Below are 22,152 nucleotides of genomic sequence, written 5' to 3'. Positions count from 1 at the left end.
ACGAGTGGAGGGGGAGCGGCAGAGGGAGAGGGAGAAGCAGACACCCTGCTGAGCAGGGAGACCAATCCAGGGGTTCAGTCCCAGGACCCTGACATCATGACCTGAGCTGAAGGCTGACGCTTAACAGCTGAGCCACCCAGGTGCCCCTTTGTCCAGGTTTTAAATGAAAATGAATTTTATGTCTAGAAAAGCAGGGATTCAGTTCTGTGTTGTTAGAATTTGTGATAGGTAAAGGTAATGACAAAAATCAGTTTAAACTGATATTAATGTTAGCAAGGTGAAAGGAAATTGGCTTTCTCGGACACTCTTCATTAGAATGTAAATTGATCCAAATCTTTCTAGCAATTTGGCAACATCTACTATTAAAACTAAAGGTGCATAGTCTTAGACTCTGGAATTCAGCATCTGGAAATTCCATCTACAGAGATTCTCACATTTGTAAAGGGGCTATATGTACTAGGATGTCAATTGCAACAATGTTTGTAATATTGAAACCCTTGAATATAATGTTTATCAACAGATGATTGGTTAATTATACATTAACTACATAAAATTGGCATATTATGTATGTTAAAAAAATAAGGTAGATCTATAAGCTGACACAAAAAGCAGTTTGAACTACACTATTGAGTGAAAGAGAAATTGCAGATCAGTATTTAGACTATGAAAAAGCTGTGTAGTGGGTATAGTTACAGAAAATTGGAAGGACACATACCCCTGGGGAATGAGATGGGGTGAAGTATACTTTATATACTTGTATACTTTATATACACTTTTTTTAATTGGTGGAAAACTTTTTTTTTACATAGAATATATATTATTTTCATTAAAAGTAACTGTTTAAAGTTATATTTTCATTTACTCTAAAATACATTTTTAAAAAGATTTTATTTAGTTTATTACTTGAGAGAGAGAGAATGAGAGGGAGAGAGAGAGAGAGAGGATGAGAAGGTGAAGGGTCAGAGGGAGAAGCAGACTCCCTGCCGAACAGGGAGCCTGATGCGGGACTCAATCCAGGGACTCCAGGATCATGACCTAAGCCAAAGGCAGTTGCTTAACCAACTGAGCCACCCAGGCACCCCAAATTACATATATTTTTAAAATATAACGGTGACCACATCCTCCTATTTTGTCATTATAAAGAGACAGGTACAAAATACTAGGAAAAAAACCCAATTCTGTAGTCATACTTCATACACTGTTGGCTTCATTTTGTGGCAATCAAGTTAAACATAAATGAGGTGCTGTTGCATACCTTCTTTATTGTATTGATGTCCCGGTCTATGACCTAAGCTTCTTTGGCAAGTGTTAAAATGACTCTGCCCTATTCCTATGTTATTTCTCTGGGAGTACAAACTGAGGAACACTGTCATTTAGGTTGCTCAACTGGAAGTAGAAATTACATGTCGGTCTCCCATGCTTTAAATCTTCATATGGACAGCTCTTTCACGGGCATGTAATTATAGTTAAAACAATGGTTTTCCAAGTGTAACCTAATGCTTGAAGTCAGGTGGCTGGACAACTCTTCACTGGATTAAGTGAAATATAATGAAAGTGAACAAACTAAATGATTAATAGGATTCCTTTCAGCATGACAAGTGGGCTTTAGATTTTCTACATCATCAAACTTTAGTACTGTGTCAATTTTAAGTTATAGAGGGATGTTTAATATTTGACTGCCAGATACTGTATAATACAAACCAAAAGGCAGGCCTTAATCCCAGCTTAACATTTAAAATTCCCATCAGACATAACTATCTGCTTCACTGCCCTCAATAATATGCTTAATTTAACTCAGACAAAGGAGAAATACTATTTCTTAGTTTGCTATTTCAACTCATAATTTCGAGAAGTGTTTAATCCATGGTAAACTCTGTGATGGGATGAACATTTTTTTTTTAAGATTTTATTTATTTATTTGACAGACAGAGATCACAAGTAGGCAGAGAAGCAGGCAGAGGGAGAGGAAGGGAAGCAGGCTCCTCGCTGAGCAGAGAGCCCGATGCGGAGCTCGATCCCAGGACCCTGGGATCATGACCTGAGCCGAAGGCAGAGGCTTCAACCCACTGAGCCCCCAGGCGCTCCCGGGATGAACATTTTTATGGCCCTCAATGAGAGTCTGAAACCAAGGACGAAATTTTAAAAGTTCCTGTGTGTTAGTACTGCTCTGAATCTTTCACTATAAAGTTTATATTCTACTCTTTCCTATTTTATAATAATTTACTATTTTAAGTCCAATCCTAGCCCCACCTTTCAAGTGGGGCAAGTACTACAAAGAGCTACAGTTTGCTTCCAATTCCACTGTAAATCAAATGGGTAGATAATCACTCAGGGTTATCTTTGGTAGACCAAGGTTGTCTTTAGGTATTGATTATTTGAGACAGTAATAATGCTTAGGTATGTTGCAGTTGAACTCTTGAGGGTCTTTTGTCCTGTGGTCCTGCAGGTGAGCTCTTAAGATTCATTTCCCAGTAATTATGATAATCTAACTGCAGGCTGAAGATGACAGAGTTGTTTTGTCTGGAGACTTCTGTCTATACCAAACTAATGATCTGGAAATGAAAGGCTTTGAAGTGGGTTCCCAACCCCCTCATTCATGGCCTTTTAGTAATGAAACTAATCTGAGGTCTTAAAATTAACTGCCTCACGGTGAACTGGAAAGGGCGGCACAGTGACTAATGCCACGCTGCTGATCTGGTCTGCCAGGAAAGGCGAGTAGAGAAACAAGAGTATTGCCTTTTTTCTCTATCAGGGTGTATCATAATCTGTTGGCTTTAGGAGCTAAAATCCTTTTTCTGGCTCTGAATTACCTGACTGGCACCTTCTGTCTAATCTAATCCAAATGGTTATTTTTCAAAGTTATTTCCTTATCTAAAAGTTTTACACTGTGACTTTGAGAGTGAAGACTAACAGAAACAAATTGAATATGCTTAAAAAGCGAGGAACTGAATAATAAACAACTGTATATACAATACAAGTGCATTTTATGTATTGTGTATGTATATATATGTATGTATATACATAGTGTATTTTACACAACTATATACATTTGCGTGCACGGACACTCACACACACACAGACAGTTGACTTTTCAACAAGAGGGTCAGGGGCACCAACCCTCCTTGCATAGGCAAAAATCCCTTTATCACTCCCCCAAAACTTTACTACTGTTGATTAACCAGAGCCTTGCCAATAATGTAAACAGTTAACACATATATTGCATGCTATATGTATTATATACTGTTTTTTTTTTTTTGAGTGGCTAATCCAAGCCATTCAGGTCTTTAAGATTTTATTTATTTGAGAGAGAGAGAGAGAGAGAGAGAGAGAGCATGAGAGGGGAGAAGGTCAGAGGGAGAAGCAGACTCCCCATGGGGCTGGGAGCCTGATGTGCGACTTGATCCCAGGACGCCAGGATCACGACCTGAGTGAAGGCGGTCGCTTAACCAACTGAGCCACTCAGGGGCCCCTATACTATATATTTTTTAAGATTACTTATTTATCTGACAGAGAGAGACAGTGAGAGAGGAAACACAAGCAAGGGGAGTGGGAGAGAGAGAAGCAGGCTTCTGGCTGAGCAGAGAGCCTGATGCGGAGTTTGGTCCTGAGCCCAAGGTAGACACTTAATGATTGAGTCACCCAGGCACCCCTATATACTGTATTCTTACAAAATAAGCTAGAGGAAAGAAACACAAGGAAAATACATTTACAGTACTATATGATATTTATGGGGGAAAATCCACTTACAGGAGGACCCCTGGAGTTCAAATCTGAGTTCAACCGCCACCTATACCACATCTATTGATCTGTCCATTGATGGACACTTGGGTTATTTCTATGTTTTGGCTATTGAGAATATATATACATATATATATATACACACACACACATATATGTATATATATATAAGATTTTAATTTATTGACTTGACAGAGATCCCAAGTAGGCAGAGAGGCAGGAGGAGAGAGAGAGAGGGAAGCAGGCTCCCTGCTGAGCAGAGACCCTGACTCAGGGCTGGATCCCAGGACCCTCAGATCATGACCTGAGCCGAAGGCAGAGGCTTTAACCCACTGGGCCACCCAGGCCCCCGGGAATAATATTCTATAAATATGGGTATATAAATGTGTCCCTGCATTCATTCCTTTTGGTTATATACTTACAAGTGGAATCCTGGTTCATATAGTAAATCTGGGAAATTCTGACACAACCTACAACAGAGAAATACCTTGAGGACATTATGGTAAGTCAAGATAAGCCAGACAGGAAATGAGAAACACTGTTATGATTCTGCCTATGAGGTATTTAAAAATGGTTAACTCTGTATTTCACCACAATAAAAAACAGGTTTTTGAAAAGCAAGGGGCTCTGTTGTAATACGTCTTGTAAGCCTCACATCTCTGGTGCGGAGCAACTCCTGGAGAGAAACTAGCTAAACCTTTTGCACAGCAGCTCCCAGAGAGTCTATACAAGAGCCAGGCTGAGTGGGAGGTGGGCTTGCAGACGTTAAAGGAGATCTAGAGTCAACTGGGATATAGGAGGGAAACGGGATAACGTGAAAAGGAAGATATTTCAAACTTTTCACAAGGTTCATTTTTCCATAGGGATCGATCCCCACCAGGATTGAGAATGTTTTCGTCACAGGAAATCCTTGAGAGTCTCTTTCCTTTTACAACTCCCTCCTAGCCAAGAATTCCCATACCGTTAGGAGTTTCTCCCCTGCCCTCCCCTTTCACTGCACCCCTCACAACCGGGTTTCCTAAGATTCCACCCAAGATGGGGCCCGTCCAAGGACAGACCAACCGCCAGTTGCTCCGGCCCCGCCCCTCAGACGCCAGAACGGGTGGGCGGGAGACACGGCCACGAGCGCCCCGGAAGTCGCCTGCTCAGGTGGGCGGAGGTTCCCGGGCGTTGAGGCTTCGGATTGGCGGGAAGCTGCGGGATGATGCGTTAAGCGCGGGGTCCAGCCCCTCCCCTACGCTCCTGCGCGCGGAGAGCGTGGGGCGGGGCGCTGTGTGTGGCCCTTGGCGGCCATTACCCGGAACAATCCCCGGCCTCGGGTCAGGTGACCCTCCGCGGGGCCGGTGGGAGGGGGGAGGGGGGAGGGAAGAGGGCGTGAGGAGGAAAGGGAAGGGAGGAGAGAGGAGAAGGGCGGAGTAGGAGGGAGGGGAAGGGGGCGGGGTGGGAGCGAGTCACGTGATTCGGCATGGAGGCGGTGGCGGCGCCCGGGAGGAGCTGCCGGGGCAGAAGCCGCACTTGTTAGTGTGGGGGGAGGAGGGGTCTGGGGGACGCGGACACCGTCACCCAGGGACGCCGAGTCGTGGGCGGGAGGGGGGTGGGGGCGAGATCAGGCTCCGACCCCCGGCCGAGGGGATGAGGGGAGCATGGGCGCCAAGGAGTCACGGATCGGATTCCTCAGCTACGAGGAGGCGCTGAGGAGAGGTGAGGGGGGAGGGGTCTGGGCGAGCTGCGGGGGAGGCCAGCGACGGGCTGTCCCGGGGGTGGGTGACCGGGGAAGGGGAGGAGAGGTTGAGGGCGTGGGGCGCCAGAGGCGGAAGGGAAAGAAGGCCAGCGATGGGGAATATTATTGGGGAGAAGGGTCGGGTGGGAGCAGTGTTTGGGAATTGGGACCGTATGGAAGGGGGAGCAGCTTTCCCAGTGAGAGGGGTATCTGGTGCTGGAAGGGAAATGCCCGTGCTGTTTGGTGGCGTTGTTATCCTGGATGTGTCCAGGGAAGTCCTCTCTCCCCTTTCTTGGGTGGCACCAGCCCTTCCAGCCCCTCTCATCCTTTACTGCCATTTTCTCATATCACTCCTTCATAAAACCCGACAACATTCTAAGCTCGTACCCAACAGCCTTGGTTGGAAGGGAGAGGGGAGGCAGCTGCAAAGCCTTCTCTTTTTGCTGCTGGAAGCCCCTTCCAATTGTGGAGTCTCCGCCTTTTCCGAGGGGCCTTTGCCAGTCTCTAGGGGGGCTATCATCACCCACTCCTGCCACCCCCTCACCCTTTGAGCGACTGACTTGGATGAGAAGGACCTGAAATTAAGTTGTATTTGAGGTGAGATGAGACTGGGCAGCTGGTGTTGCCACAAGACCTTGTCTTAGGTTTCATGTCCTTAGACGTTGGCCAGAGCCTTACATTGCACTTGATCCCCAGTTCTCACCCCCTCCTCCTCGCAAAATGGCATTCGGAAATCCAGCATTCTGATATTGTGTTATAGCTCCCTTTAGAGACCGGCCTTGCTGCCAGTCCTAGCCTGCTGCTTATTGGCTCTGATGCAGTGTGTTAACAGCCCCAACCCCCTACCACTTACTCTTGATACCGCTGTCCGTGATCACTAAAGCACACGCTAACTGGAAGTGTCTATTGCACAGTTTATGGCCGGGATGTGACTTAATTTTTCATGACTGGGAATTGAGTGTGTGTGTGTTGTGGTGTGTGTGTGTGTGTATGCTTGTATCTTTTCTACATTTAATGGCTATTCTTGGTAAGAAGTGAAACATTTAAGCAGGTTGGATGCTTGGCATTATTGTTAACAGGTTTCTAAATCAAGAAACCAGCCATGCTTCAGGTGATGGTGTGAGTAGCTAAGGATACAAAATAAAAATTGGATTAAAAGACAGGCATTCAAAGTGAGGATTTAGTAGTTAACTCTGTCCATATGTGGGAAAAAAGATAAATGCAGAGGGACACCACTGGAAAATAGATTCAGAATTTAGGTGTATTCATTGTGACCTGGCCAGAATAACAAAAATATGCTTTTTCTTTCTTTTTTCTACCGAACAGTGTAATGATTGTTCTTAATGGACAATCTCCCTTGAACTTTTTTCTCAATATGAGAAATATTCCAAATTCTTGATGTGTTTCCAGCTCTAGTAGGCTAGTCATTTCCGGGATGCTGTTGAGCCTGACAGGTCTGGCCTCAGTTAGGCAATGGCTTACATGGCATGAAAGAGGACATCAGTCAAATTGGTGTATAGCTTCATGGTTCAGAAGTGTTCAGTTTCTTAACTTTGAGGGTAATGTAGTTGACATTAAAGGGATTTTAAAATTTAACTTTTATTAAGCTCTACCTTGCTTACTCTCATATCAAACTTAAGATTTTAGTACCTTTGTAAATATAAGTGAAGTTAATAGTTGGTGCATTTTAAACTGATTTGATTGACGGTCATTGTTCAGTTTATTATGAAGTGTTTGCCTGTTGAATTTTAAAATGAATATTTGAAAAGGTAGCAAAGGTATTTGTTAAAACCTTTTAAAACTATCCTTTGTATAAATTTATGTTTTATTAGTTTTTGCTTCAGAGGAAAAGAAAAGCAAAAGAGAGAAGCATGTGAAGCATGTTGATAAATAGTATTTCTAAATGTAAACCAGGAGCTTTTTAAAAAAGTGATAATTCTTTTGAACATACTGTTTACTGTAGGGAATGTTAGACTTTATTTTTAAATATATTTATTTATTTATTTGAGAGAGCATGCATATGAGTGGGGGTGGGGGGGGTTAGAGGCAGAGAGGGAGAGGGAGAAGCGGACTCCACATTGAGCAGGACTCAGATCATGACCCAAGCTGGAGACAGATGCTTAACCGACTAAGCCACCCAGGTGCCCCAAGTGTTAGGTTTTATTGTAGAACTTCTTTCCTATTTTTTTTTTTTTTTCAGATTTTATTTATTAGACCGCGAGAGAGCACGAGATGGGGAAGGGGCAGAGGGAGAGGGAGAAGCAGATGTCCTCGGGAGCAGGGAGTCCGACTTGGGGCTCCATTACTTGGACCCTGGGATCATGGCCTGAGCCAAAAAGGCAGAGGCTTAGCCAACTGAGCCACCCTAGCGCTCCTACTACAGAATTTCTTTTACTAAGATTATAGTAAGAGTTTTTAAAGCTTTTGATAGAGCTAAAAAATGGTTTGGGAACTTTGATGGGCACGTGAATAATCTAAATAGGTGTGGAAACCTCTGTTCTTAAAAGTCTTCCTTGTAAGGTGATTGGGGGTGGAGGTAGGGGGAGGATTGGACAATATACTATAGGTTTCATGAATCACAATACACATACAAAGCAAGCTTGATAAGCTACTGAAATACCTACACACTTGGCTTTAGTTAAAATTATTGAGCATTAAATAATGCCTAACCATAGTTAGGTAGTATTTTAAAAAAGAGCCAACTGTATATTGCTGCAAACAAACATGGAATTGCAGGCAGTTTATCTTCTAAAATGGGGCCTTGGGAATGGAGTGTTATGTTAATGATAGATAACGCTCACTGGACCTAAGTGAAGGCCCTGACTTCTCATTTGCATTACAGAAGCTCTAGAAATTAGGAATATTGGTTTAGCCTGCTGTTTTAGCTAGACTGTTTGTCAGTTATATAAACATTCATAGTTTTCTGAAAGCATACCTTAAAATTTTTTAAAAATTTTACCTTAAAAATTTTTTTAAGGTAGATGTATTCGTGGTAGCTTTTATTTTTGGCCTCTTTCTATCTAGTCTTGAATAGAACACAAAAAGGCTGTTCCTTGAAGGCTTGACCCTTGTTTAGATTGCCTGTATGTTCTGAAGTGTATCTACTATATTTCATGGGTACTGAGAATTTAGTAGCTATGTTCTTCTCTTCACTTCCTCTTGCATCTGAGTTTGTGGCTAGTGTATTCCTAAAAATATATTCTAAATGTTTGGAACATAGCATTAGAAAAAACATTGAATGAAAGATGAATTGCAGTTTAGAGTATTTGGAACTCCAAGAAACCTTAAAAAAAATCTTATTTATTCTTTCTTCCTGCTCCTCTCTCCTTTTCATCATTCTGGAAACAGAATTATAAGGCTTCCCCCCTCTCCGCCCCAAGAATTGGCTGAATTAAAATTGTCCTTAGCTTTTAAACTGTGTTAATAAAGTGGGTGAATTTTCTCTAATCCCTTTAAGAGGAATTTGGCACTTATATTAGACTAAGTGGTTGGGTGATGAAATATAGCATGTCAGAAATTATGCTGTGGTTTCATGTTTTTTGAGAGCTCCATTGCTCATTCATTCAGCAAATTTTTACTGAGCACAGCCTGTGACTTAGGCACTGAAGAAACAAAGATGACTAAGACCCTCTCTAGGAGCATATAGTCTGGTCAGTGGGAATGAAATCGTAAAACGTCTTTTTAAAGTTCTATTTTGTGTATATTTGATATGGACAGTATTTCCAAAAAGTAGTATATATATATATATATATTATTTATGAATGATTAACATATAGTATGCTAAATGCTACAGTGCTTTAGAAGAAAGTGCCTTAGGGATGTAGAATGTGTGCTGGTGTATTGGCCTGAAAGTACCTAACACTATGCATTTCGTAGTATGTGCTCAATAATTGTATATTAAAGAATTTAATTTCTTTATCACTTAAAGGTTGTTGTCTTTGCTAGTGGAGTAATTTTGTAATAGTTGAAGATTCCAGTACTTTGCATTTTGCTTATTATTCACCAGCCCTCATATGCTCTAAAACATTAACTCCCCAACCAAGATTTTATTCACCAACTTTCATAATATTAATATTAAAATTTCCCTGATATTATACTGCCTATGATGTGATGTTAGTTGGCTTAGCATAATATATCATTGTATAACTGAAAATTTAATTTCACACTTGTTACCTTCTGGGATGTACTGTTCTCTCTTATTAAAGCACTTATTTGCCTTTGTCTGAATTTATTAAATTTACCAGTGAGCTCTCTTGCATTAGGGTGGAATTACAGGTTTAGGTTAAGCCATTTGCAAGTATACCTAATGAGCTGTTATTATATGTAAAGGAGAAAAATAGGACAGCTTTAAGTTAGTCTACTTATATGTAGTCACCTAAGTAATTACACAGGCGCTATTCTTCAGAATCCTCAGTTCAACACTCCATGTAAAGTGTCCATAACAAAGAGGAGATAAATACACCAATGAACCCTGGATTTGGAGAGGATGAGCGGAATGAGGTGACATCACTTCATGGTTAATGACCTCCCCATTTACCAAACTGAACAGCTGTTGTTTGTGTTTTCTTGTTCATTGTTTGTCTTTGTGTGTGGTTAGGGAGACCTCACAGTGACAGCATTCAGGGTTGCTTCCAGAAAGACGTATTAAGTACGGAGAGTTGGGAATGTGGTGACCAAGCAATTGCTAGGTGTTTTCTCAGGAGAAGGAGAAGATTTTTGGCACTTGATTATATGGTGGGTCCCAGGAAAAGTTAGAGAAGTGATTATTATTCTTTCTGTGACTGTAGGAAATCCGTTTTTGGATTTGAAGTACTAGAGGTTAATGCTGAGAGCTGGATTAGAAGCTTTGAGGTTAAGTAGCTGCAGAGGTGGAGGGATTTTATTTATGAATTAAAAGTTTGTGGTTTGATTTGGGACAACACGGAGACTAGAGGGAATTACGCTAAATGAAACAAATCAGACAAAGGTAAATACCATATGATTTCATTTATATGGAACCTAAAAAACAAATGAATAAACCAACATCAACAAAGAGCAACAGGCTCATAAATGTAGAGAGCAAATTAGTGGTTGCCAGAGAGGAGAAGGGTGGGGGGATGGGTGAACTAGGTGAAGGAGATTAAGAGGTACAAACTCCAGTTATAAAATAATTAAGTCATATGGATGGAAAGTACAGCACAGAGAATATAGTCAATAATATTGTAATAGCTTTGTATGGTGGCAGATGCTAACTATCCCAGTCATGGTGAGTATTTTGTAACGTGTATAGTTGTCAAAACATATAAAATTTAATATATTGCATGTCACCTGTACTCCAATTAAATGGTTGATGGTCTGGTAATGGTACTGAGAAGACTTCAGTAGAACTGGGTAATGTTCATACCATATCCAGAAAGCATGGCTTCTCTAATCAGGGGTTGTTTATGGTTCAGCTTTTACCCTTTGGGCTTCATGATAAATGTGTTTAAATTGAGCCAATCTAAGGGTACCTGGCTAGCTCAGTCCTAATAGCAGTGCCTCTTGATCTTGGGGTTGTGAGTTTGAAGCCCACGTTGGGTGTAGATTACTTAAATAAATAAATAAGCAGAATCTGCTTTTAAAGATTTTATTTATTTATTTGACAGAGAGAGAAAAAGAGCACAAGCAAGGGGAGAAGCTGGCCAAAGGAGAAGCAGGCTCCCTACAGAGCAAGGAGCCCAATGCAGGACTTGATCCCAGGACTCTGGGATCATGACCTGTGCTAAAGGCAGATGCTTAACCAATTGAGCCTTCCAGGTGTCCCTCGATATCTGCTTTTATTTTATTTTATTTACTTTTGAGATTTTATTTATTTATTTGACAGAGACAGCGAGAGCAAGGGGAGAGGGAGAGTGAGAAGCAGGCTTCTTGCTGAGCAGGGAGCCCGTGTTGGCCTTGATCCCAGGACCCTGGGATCACGACCCAAGCTGACGGCAGATGCCCAACGACTGAGCCACCCAAGTGCCCTCAAAATCTACTTTTTTTTTTTTTTTTTTTTAAAGATTTTATTTATTTGACAGACAAAGATCACAAGTAGGCAGAGAGAGAGCGGAGAGCCCGATGCGGGGCTCGATCCCAGGACGCTGAGATCATGACCTGAGCTGAAGGCAGAGGCTTTAACCCACTGAGCCACCCGGGCGCCCCTACTTTTTTTTTTTTTTAAATATTTTATTTATTTATTTGACAGAGTGAGAGAGCACAAGCAGGCAGAGCAGCAGAGGGAGAGGGAGAAGCAGGTTCCCCACTGATCAGGGAGTCTGATGCACAGCTCAATCCTAGGATCCTGGGATCATGACCCGAACTGAAGAAAGTTGCTTAACCAACTGAGCCATGAGCCACTCAGGCACCCCAAAATCTACTTTTAAAAAAATAAGTAAATTGAGCCATGCCGCCTCTTTCTGTATGCTATTAATTCTTGTTGCTCTTATCTAATAATAAAGATCTCTTGGAAGTCAAAGGTGCATAGTTAATTACTGACAAAAGTAGTTTTAGATTTACTGTTAAAATCAGAGATCTATCTATTAGAAGACCTGTCTATTCAAAGATGAAGGCCTTCTTTTAACACCCTTCTGTATTATGGATTTAGTGTTAACATAAGGATTTTTTTTTTTTAAAGATTTTATTTGTTTATTTGACAGAGAGAGAGATCACAAGTAGGCAAGAGGCAGGCAGAGAGCCCCAATCCCGGGCTCGATCCCAGGACCCTGAGATCATGATCTGAGCCAAAGGCAGAGGTTTACCCCACTGAGCCACCCAGGCGCCCCAACGTAAGGCTCTTTTTATCTCAGGGAAATCTCAAGTTTATCACTATCTTGTAAACAAGATTCAGAAAAATTGATACATCAAGACCTTGCTATAACATGGTTCTTGGAGTCTTTGATACTGGACTGCATTAAAAGAAAACTTTGCTAAAGCGAAGTTTTACAGGGGCACATGGGTGGCTCAGTCAGTTAATGTCTGCCTTGGGCTCAGCTCCTTATCATGGGATCCTGGGATGGAGCCCTTTGTGGGCTCTCTGCTCAGCAGGGGACCTGCTTCTCCCTCTTCCTCTGCCTATTGCTCCCCCTGCTTGAACTCTCTCTCTCTCTCTGTATCAAATAAATAAATAAAAAAAATCTTTTTTTTTAAAAAAAGAAGTTTTACAGAGAAATTCTCCAGCTTCTCTTTCATTTCCATAAAGAAGTTAGATTGTTTCGGCATTGTAGCCCTTGAGGGAAAAGGCTTTTATTTAAGGTTTTTCTAATGACTCATGAAAGACTCTAAAGAGATCTGTTAGGAAAAGGACCCTTCTGTCAAAGTCCTCCCCTGGTCTTTTTTCCACCATAGTAAATGGTACCATTATTGTAACAGTTGCTAAAACCAAGAGTCTCTGGACATCCTCAGTTCTTCCTCTTCTTTCACCATCTGACCTATCTTATCCCCAGTTTGAGTATGTCATCTAGTCCTGTTAATTTGGTATCCCATCCAGTCTTTTTACTTCTCTTCATCTTCCCTGAAACTACTCTAGTCCCAGCTGCCATCATCTCTTGCTAAGCTACTTTGCCGTGCTTTTCTGGTTTCACACAGCAGCCAGTGTAGTCCTGAAATTAAAATCAGATCCTATTACTCCTTTCCTCTCAGCTTGGAAAGGCTGCCTTCAGATTTTCACAGGTCTGGCTCATTCGTCATACCTAAACTATGAGCTCTGATGGCCTCAGTGAGGCCTTCTCTTACTATCTTATACGATGTGGGCTGTCAGTATTGCACTGTTCTGTATGGTTCATTCAAAGTCTTTATCATAATATGTAATTAACATGTTTATTGTCAGACATAAGGGTGAATCTCCACTGCCAGGATAGATGCAGTGCTGGGTATATTTTAAGTGCTAAGTAAATATTGGATGGCTGTGTGAAGGTATAAATATATAAATGTTAGAAGATTTGGAGAACTTGCATAATGTTTGTAAGGTTGGAGGTGAAGGATTGAGTACTGATAGGGATTGAGTAAATTAAGCGATGTATTGATCCCAAGATTTCTTTTCCTTTAATCAACTTAAAAAACTGTACTAAACATTCTGAATGATAGTTAAAAATGTAAGAGCCTTAAGTATAGTATGTAATTTTGTCTGTTCAGATATTGAAGTTTAGATAGCTAATTAAATTCCTAAGTAGACATTAAGAGACTAGTATGGTATTAAGTATTATGTTCATGAACACTTGAGAATGTCTTTTGGTACAATATAATATTTAATAATTTTGCCCATGAAATGATTTATTTTTACACAGTGACTTTCATGTGCTTTTCATCTGTGATGACAAGTAGTGTCTACTGCCAAATGCAAGGTTAGAGTTACAAACTTTTTTGCTTAAAATGTTGTACAGTGTTACTTTGGAAGCTGAGAATAAAATTCACATCAACATAGAGTGCTCTCATTGGTTCTAAGTAGTCCAGGTGATTTAAAAATGAATTTTAGGGGTGTCTGGATGATTCAGTTGGTAGAACATGTGACTTTTGAACTTGAGGTCCCGAGCTCGAGCCCCACATTGGGCATAGAGCCCACTAAAGAATAAATAAATAAATAAAATTGTACTTTTTTGGGAGGGCCCAAGGTTCTTTTTGTCTTTTTTTTTTCAAATTTTTTTTTTTTTTTAAAGATTTTATTTATCTTTTTGTCTTATATTTCCATGGCTAGTGTTCCTCCCTCCCACCTTCTTTTCTTAGTCTTTTAGTTTTAAAAGACTTTTATGACAGTGATATATGTGCATACTTCAGAATCGAATGGGTCTACAGAGTTTGTTATGAAAACAGTAGTACTGTTTTCCTCTCTCCCTTGCCAGTTTTCCTCTGCTTAACTGTCCAATACTTTTCATATTTTAAATTTATTAATTTGGTCTTTACATTATATTTCCAAATAATATATTTATGGTGATATTTTTTTTTCCATTTAAGGACTATTTAATTGCATCCTACTATTAAAGATTAGGATTTAGCTCTTAATTTCACTGCTTCCTGTCCTCCAAATACAGACACATGCTCTTTCTAAAGTCCCATTTCCTCATCTTGGTGTGTGTATGCGTGCGTGTGTGTGTTAAGATTTTATTACTTATTTGTCAGAGAGAGAGAACACAAACACAAACAGGGGAAGCAGCAGGCAGAGGGAGAAGCAGGATCCCCGCTGAATAAGGAGCCCAATGGAGGACTCTTTCCTAGGGCTCTGGGATCATAACCTGAGCCAAAGGCAGATACTGAACTGGCTGAGCCACCCAGGTGCCCTGATATATGTATTTTAAAATTTTGGTTATTTTTCAGTGTTTACATAATTAGGTCTTTATAAATGCTTTTCACAGCTAAGCAGTTACTAGGATTACTTTTCCTTTCCTGTATACTTGATTTCCTCCTAAATATTTCCTGCAATAATTGCCTCCTATTTTATTTGCTTAGGTTTCGATTTACTGTAATTCATCCCCAAAAGTTCCAGTCCAGTTGTTAAATCTATCCATATGTGTGTTTTTTTGTTTTTATGTTTTTTTTAAGAGAGATTTTTTTTTGAGGGAAAGATAGAGGTAGTGTGAGAGAGCATGAGTAGGGGGAGGAGAGGGAGAAGCAAGCTCCCTGCTGAGCAGGAAGCCCAGCATGGGGCTCAGTCCCAGGATCCTGGGATCATGACCTGAGCTGAAGGCAGCTGCTTAACCGAGTAAGCCACTCATGCACCCAAAATCTGTCCATATGTTAATATACATCAGATGTTCACTCAGTTCATTATATTGGAAAATTATCTTGGAGCCTTTTGGCCTGCTCCAGTCTGTACCTATTGTCCTTATTTCACCATTATCCTGAAGGTTTCCTTCATTGTTCTGTGTTGGATCTCTTGTTTTCTTTATTCCTTGTTTCCTTTCTTGACTTACGGTGTTATTTTGATGGAATTCATCCTCTGGTAGCTTCCTGAAGAAGGGTGCATGGGAGGTAAAGCTTTAAGACCTTTATTCTTGAGCTGGTACTTTCTTACTTTAATTCTTCTCTCTCTCTTCTTCTGCTCAGTTTCCAAGAGGCTCTCCATGTTTTTTACCAAGTTATTTGAAAGTTCCTTTTTAGTAATTCTTATACTTGATCTCTGGTCATGTGGGTCTTAATTTAAGCCTTAGGGCAGATTCCTTGCATGGTCGGTTAGAAACTGAGGTAGAAACTAAATTTATTCCTCGCATGATCGGTTAGACCTTGCTTTAGAATGCAGTTTTCCTGATCCATGTACCATTAGGCTGTAAAATTCCATGAGGGTGGGGGCATGTCTGTTTTGTTCACTGCTGTGTTTCTAGCAACTGCATGTTGTTTGCCTTATATTAGCTACTCAATACAATACTCAATACAGATTAAACTTTTAGAGAAAACTTTGTTCTTGGTAAATGTTCGTATGCTCATGGGTATATGCCTTGAAGCTTAAACTCATATTTTTCTATGTATGTACGTATATTTAAATGCATCTTTTGCCTTTAAAAATTGTTAGTTGTATTAAAATGTTATTGTGTCATCTTTGGCTCTGTTTTAAAGTTGGTTTTGGAATCCATTGGTGAGCAGCTGTGGTAGGAAGCTGTGGTGGGATTAGAACAGTTGTTCGATTAATAAATTTGGTTCAGAGATTCTTTAGTTTATGCAAGCATCCATAAATGAAATCTTTCACTGTGTAGAGTTTTATAGATCAGAAGTTATTCTTTGTGAGAGATGCTGAGATAAGAATACCTCTTTATAGCTAATTATGGAAGGACAAGAAATTGCTGCTTCTTTATAGGTTTAGAGGTATAGTAAGGAGTAATCAGTGGTGGAAGCATTTTTTTATTGTCACATCACTGGTACCACATAAATATAAATTGAAGTTGACAGAAGATTGCCAAGCAAATATATTTAACTGACTGAACCACCCAGGTGCCCGCCAAGCAAATATATTTAAATAATGAAAGAAATAGGATATCAACTGAGTGAACACTTGGCAATAAATAACATGTTCTAGAAAAATGTTTCACTTTGAGTGGAGCATATTTTTTAATATTTCAATAGAGTCCCAAACTAAATGCAACTTATTTTTCTACAGATCTGCTTATATATTGTATAAGCAGTATGATGTGCTTATATGTGATTTACCCACAGGCCTAAGCCAGAAACTTGGTTATCATTTGAGGCTCTTTTTTTTTCTGTTCACATTTAATCTATCACAGTATCCCTTTGATGCTACCTTATTATCTTTTGTTTCTTCTCCATCTTTAATTAGATTTTTTTAAAAAAAGATTTTATTTATTTATTTGACAGAGAGAAATCACAAGTAGATGGAGAGGCAGGCAGAGAGAGAGAGAGGGAAGCAGGCTCCCCGCTGAGCAGAGAGCCCAATGCGGGACTCGATCCCAGGACCCTGAGATCATGACCTGAGCCGAAGGCAGCGGCTTAACCTACTGAGCCACCCAGGCGCCCCTCTTCTCCATCTTTAAAGTCATTGCCTTAGAAAAGGCCTTCGCTGTTTTTTGGACTATTACTGGTCTCCTGCCTTCTCAATCCATTTTTTATATATCCACTAGAATAACCTTTCTGAAATACATGTCTTCATTTTATTCAAATGCTCATCAGTGGAAAGTACCCAACACCCTGTAGTTTGAAGTCAGTCTTTAGTGTTGGGAAGCCCTGGTAGTTTCTCTGATTTGGCTTCTGCCTGAACAGTCTGTGCCTTTGAAATGCTGCTTCCCAGATCCTTGAAATGCCTTCCTTTATTACTTACATTCACTAAAGTGCACAAATGTTGCTATATAGCTTGATGAAACTTTAGCTATATACCCAAGCAACCCCCATGTAAAACCAAGATAGAGAACATTTCCATCACTCCAGTAGGCTTTCTCTTACCCTCTCCAGGTTGATACTGCCCTTCAGAGGTAACCACTGTTTGGACTTCTGTCCTTATAGATTAGTTTCACCTAGTAATATAAATAATAAATCCTGTATAAATAAAATCGTAGAATATTTACTTTGTGTGTGCTTGGTGAAATAATTTTTTAAAAAATGAGATGTGAACTCATTTTTAAGACCAAATTTTAAGCCTTTTCTTTTATCAAGTAAGGTCCTGAAAAGATTACTAGTGTCTTGAAATTAGGGCAAGTGTGTTATTTTTTTAATTTTTAAATTTTATTATTATTTTTAATTTTTAAAAATTTATTTATTTGCAGACAGATCACAAGTGGGCAGAGAGGCAGGCAGAGAGAGAGAGGTGAGGAAGCAGGCTCCCTGCCGAGCAGAGAGCCCGATGTGGGGCTCGATCCCAGGACCCTAGGATCATGACGTGAGCCGAAGGCAGAGGCTTTAACCCACTGAGCCACCCAGGTGCCCCTATTATTATTTTTTAAAGATTTTATTTATTTATTTGGCAGATCACATGTAGGCAGAGAGGCAGGCAGAGAGAGAGAGAGACACGGGAAAGCAGGCCCCCCGCTGAGCAGAGAGCCCGATGTGGGGCTGGATCTCAGGATCATGTCCCGAGCCAAAGACAGAGGGTTCAACCCACTGAGCCACCCAGGTGCCCCTTATTTTTTTAAAAAGATTTTATTTATTTGACAGACAGAGACACAGTGGGAGAGGGAACACAAGCAGGGGGAGTAGGAGAGGGAGAAGCAGGCTCCCTGCTGAGGGAGCCTGATGCAGGGCTTGATCCCGGGATCCTGGGATCATGACCCGAGCTGAAGGCAGATGCTTAATGACTGAGCCACCCAGGCGCCCCAAGTGTATTATTTTTGTTTTCAGAAGCTGGTGTAGTGGCTGACATGAAATACATGCTTATTGATGAATTGACTTGTGTCCTGATCCCTCAACTGTCTGCCTCACTGGATCCTCATCCATCAAAACTAAGCCCAGGCATCAGGTCCTCTAAGTAGTCTTCCCTGATATCACTACTACTTTGCCTCCCCCTTTCTGCTGTCACACACTTTTATCATAGTGGTTATCCTGCTGCATTATAGCTGCTAGTTTAATTGCCTATCTACTTTAAGTGAGTTCTGAAATCCTTGAGAATAACTCTGCAGCCTAGAACGTAATTAGGAGGGCTTATTAAAATGTTGATTGAATGAATGGGACAACTTAATGCTCTTTGAATAGATAGAAAGCTGACAGAATAGAATTAATAGTAATAATCTGGTAAATTGTATTTTTACAGGATAGATTATCATTGTTTCATGACACTTATATAATATTTCAAATGTTCCAGGAATATAAACATTTAAAATTTAAAGAATACCTGCTGGCCCTAAACTAAAGTTACCTGAATCCATGAAGCACTGAGTAGAAAATATGAAGGAAAAAGGAAACACAGTCTTATAGGCAATGACTTATAGATTTGTAATTTGTTATAATTAGCAACTTTGATTAAATTTAGTGCCGACATTTTGCAAGTGAGTCTTGATTTGATTGGTTTTGAGACACTCAAATTTTTCATAAATAGCAAATACTTATTGGTGTGAATTGAAAGACATGATAAAATCATGGCAGAATTCCATGCAGTTTTGGAACTTTTTTCAAATAATATACGTAATTTAATATGTACTTCTACTTATTTTATTTTTTTTTTTCAGCGAAAGAGTGCACATAGGTGCGTGAGGGGGGTGTGAGTGGAGAAGGAGGAGAGTGAGAGAGAGAGAGAGAGAGAGAATGAATGAGAATCCCGAGCAAGCCCATGCCCAGCACAGAGCCTGATGGGGGGCTTGATCTCACAACCCTGAGATCATGGCCTGAGCCAAAATCAAGAGTCCGGTGCTTAACTGACTAAGCCACCTAGGTGCCCCTCTACTTAAAATTTTTTAATCTCTTAAATGTGGGCCAGATGGTTTGCTTCATTTCATATTTCTGTGATTTCTCTTATGTGGAGTGACTTTTTCTCTATCTTCATCTATTCTGATACTTTTATATTATACGAGGTGTTGAGCGGGCAATATGAAGCTAGATTATAAAGGGTTCATTTTCATTTGATTTCACTCATCTTTCTGGACTTCTGGATTTTGCCTAGATCTTCTCTGGAGCATTCCTGGACTATAGAGCACTTATCTTCTTTGAATTCCTATGACTCTTATTTTGTATCCTTGGTATTTGAATATTTTTGCATATATATGGTATTGTTTTATGTGTTAATTTTTTTAATGTGTATTAATTTAATCTCCCCACTTGATTTAAAGTTTTTTTTTTTAAAGATTTTTATGTATTTATTTGACAGAGATCATAAGTAGGCAGAGAGGCAGGCAGAGAGAGAGAGAGAGAGAACTGGGGAAGCAGGCTCCCTGCTGAGCAGAGAGCCCAATTCAGGGCTCCATCCCAGGACTCTGAGATCCCCATGACCTGAGCCAAAGGCAGAGGCTCAACCCTCTGAGCCACCCAGGCGCCCCTGATTTTAAGTTTCTTCAGGAGGAATCTCTTTTTTTTTTTTGATCACTTTGCATTTTTTTTTAATGCTTTAATGCTGTTTTTTTTTTTTAATGCTACTTTGTATTGTTTTAAGTTCAAATAGGTATTCAGCATATGCTTGATGATGGAGAGAACCAGATGGTTATAGTCATTGGTGACTTTATATAATTGTGATGTGTTACTTTGTAAAATCAAGTTATCTTATTTAGTTTTCTTTTAAAATACATCCTTTAACTTTCGTTTTCATGTTTTCTTCTGAACATTTAACATGTGGCTCATATCTCAAACTCCCAATTTGCAAGTTTATATGAATGTGACTGAAAGTTATAATAATAGGTCCAAGAGAACTGCACAGCATGGCAGTTCTGTATGTGCTAGAAGAATTTATTAGAAGTTAGACAATTGTCAGTTGCGATGGAATTTAGGAGACTTTCGCTCATCTTATGTATCTGTGTCATTTTGAGGTTTAGAGAATGCACCCAGGATGACACTATTTATCAGTATCTCTTGTGATTCTAATATTAACAAATGTTTTTTCTCATATATATGAGAGAAAAAACAAAAATTGCACTAAATTATAATTTTCTTTTTAGATTTTATTTATTTATTTGATAGACAGATCACAAGTGGGCAAAGAGGCAGGCAGAGACAGAGAGAGGGGGAAGCAGGCTCCCTGCTGAGCAGAGAGCCTGATGCGGGGCTCGATCCCAGGATCCTGGGATCATGACCTGAGCTGAAGGCAGAGGCTTTAACCCATTGAGCCACCCAGGCGCCCCAAGATTTTACTTTTAAGTAATCTCTGTACCCAGTGTGGGGCTTGAACTCACAACCCCGAGATCATGAGTCGCATGCTGTACTGACTGAGCCAGACAGGCGCCCCAAACTGCTTTAAAGTGTATAATGCAGTGTCATTAAGTACGTTCATAACATTGTACAGTCATCACCAATATTCATTTTTAGAACTTGTTCATCATCCCAAACAGAAATTGTGTAGCCCCTAAATAACTCCCTGTTTTCCCTCCCCCATCCCCCGTCCCTGGTAACCTCCATTCTACTTTTTGTCTCTGAATTTGCCTATTTTAGGTACCTCATATCACTAGAATTATGCAGTATTTATTCTTTCATGTCTTTTTCCATTTAGCATAATGTTTTCAGGGTTCATCCATGTTATAGCATGTAGCAGAATTGTATTCCTTCTATGCTGAATAATGTGTACATACCACATTTTGTTTATTCATTCATCTGTTAATGGACATTTGGATTGTTTTCACCTTTTTGCTGTTGTGAGTAATGCTGCTAAGGATATTGAAGTACAAAGATCTGAGTCTCTGCTTTCAGTTCTTTTGAATGTATGCCTAGGAGTAGAATTGCTGGGTCATATGGAAACTTGATGTTTCACGGTTTGAGGAACTACCAAGCTGTTTTGCAAAGTGGCTGTACTCTTTTATGCTACTACCAGTCATGTATGAGGGTTATGATTTTTCCACATCCTTGACTGCACTTGTTATCTTTCTTATTTAAGCCACCCTAGTGGTTGTGAAATAGTATCTCATTGTAGTTTTGATTTGTGTTTCCTTAATGGCTAGTAACGTTGAGCATTTTTTCCTGTGCTCGATTATACAAAAGTTATGTTTCAACTATACTGTAGTCTTTTTTTTTTTTTTTTAATACTGTAGTCTTTTAAGTGTGAAAGAGCATTAGGTCTAAATAAGCAGTATATGTACCTTAATTTTAAAAATATTCATTTAAAACAAAAAAGATTTATTTATTTATTTTGGAGAGAGCAAGTAGGGGAAAGGGCAGGGGAGAGAATCTTAAAGCAGACTCCCCGCTGAGGGTAGAGCCTGGCATGGGGCTCAATCCCATAACCCATGAAATGATGACCTGAGCTGAAACCAAGAGTCAGATGTTTAACTGACTGAGCCATCCAGGTGCTCCCCAAACACTTTATTTTTAAAAAATGCTAACCATCATCCAAACTTTCAGTGAGTCTGAATCTTTTTGCTGGTGGAGGGTCTTGCCTTGGTGTTGATTGTTGGTGATTGTTCAGGTTGGTGGTTGCTAAAGGTTGATGTTGGTGTGGCAATTTCTTAAAATAAGACTACAGTGAAGTTTGCCTCATTGATTGAGTCTTCCTTTCACAAAACAATTTCTCTGTAGCATGTGATGCTGTTTGATAGCATTTTATTTGCCGTAGAACTTTCAAAATTAGAAGTCAATCTTCTCAAACCCTGCTGCTGCATTACAACTAAGTTTATATTCTAAATCTTGTGTTGTCA

At 40.0% G+C, this 22,152-nt stretch overlaps 1 protein-coding gene across 2 annotated transcripts in view; it reads left to right on the top strand.

The window, feature by feature from the left end:
• The first annotated feature begins 5,215 nt into the window (after nt 1–5,215).
• Nucleotides 5,216–22,152, top strand: part of USP32 (ubiquitin specific peptidase 32) — a 217,456-nt gene continuing 200,519 nt past the window's right edge. The window contains exon 1 of one of the 2 annotated variants that reach the window (XM_044248505.1): nt 5,216–5,439. In XM_044248505.1, coding sequence (XP_044104440.1) covers nt 5,382–5,439 — 58 coding nt within the window. In that variant the 5' untranslated portion in view covers nt 5,216–5,381. The remainder of the gene's footprint in view (nt 5,440–22,152) is intronic. The other variant, XM_044248506.1, reaches the window with a different exon arrangement.

The sequence above is a fragment of the Neovison vison genome, chromosome 5 (genome assembly GCF_020171115.1).
Source record: "Neovison vison isolate M4711 chromosome 5, ASM_NN_V1, whole genome shotgun sequence".
Lineage (NCBI taxonomy): Eukaryota > Metazoa > Chordata > Mammalia > Carnivora > Mustelidae > Neogale > Neogale vison.
The sequence above is the reverse complement of the archived record's forward strand: the minus strand, read 5'-3'. Positions and strand labels throughout refer to the sequence as shown.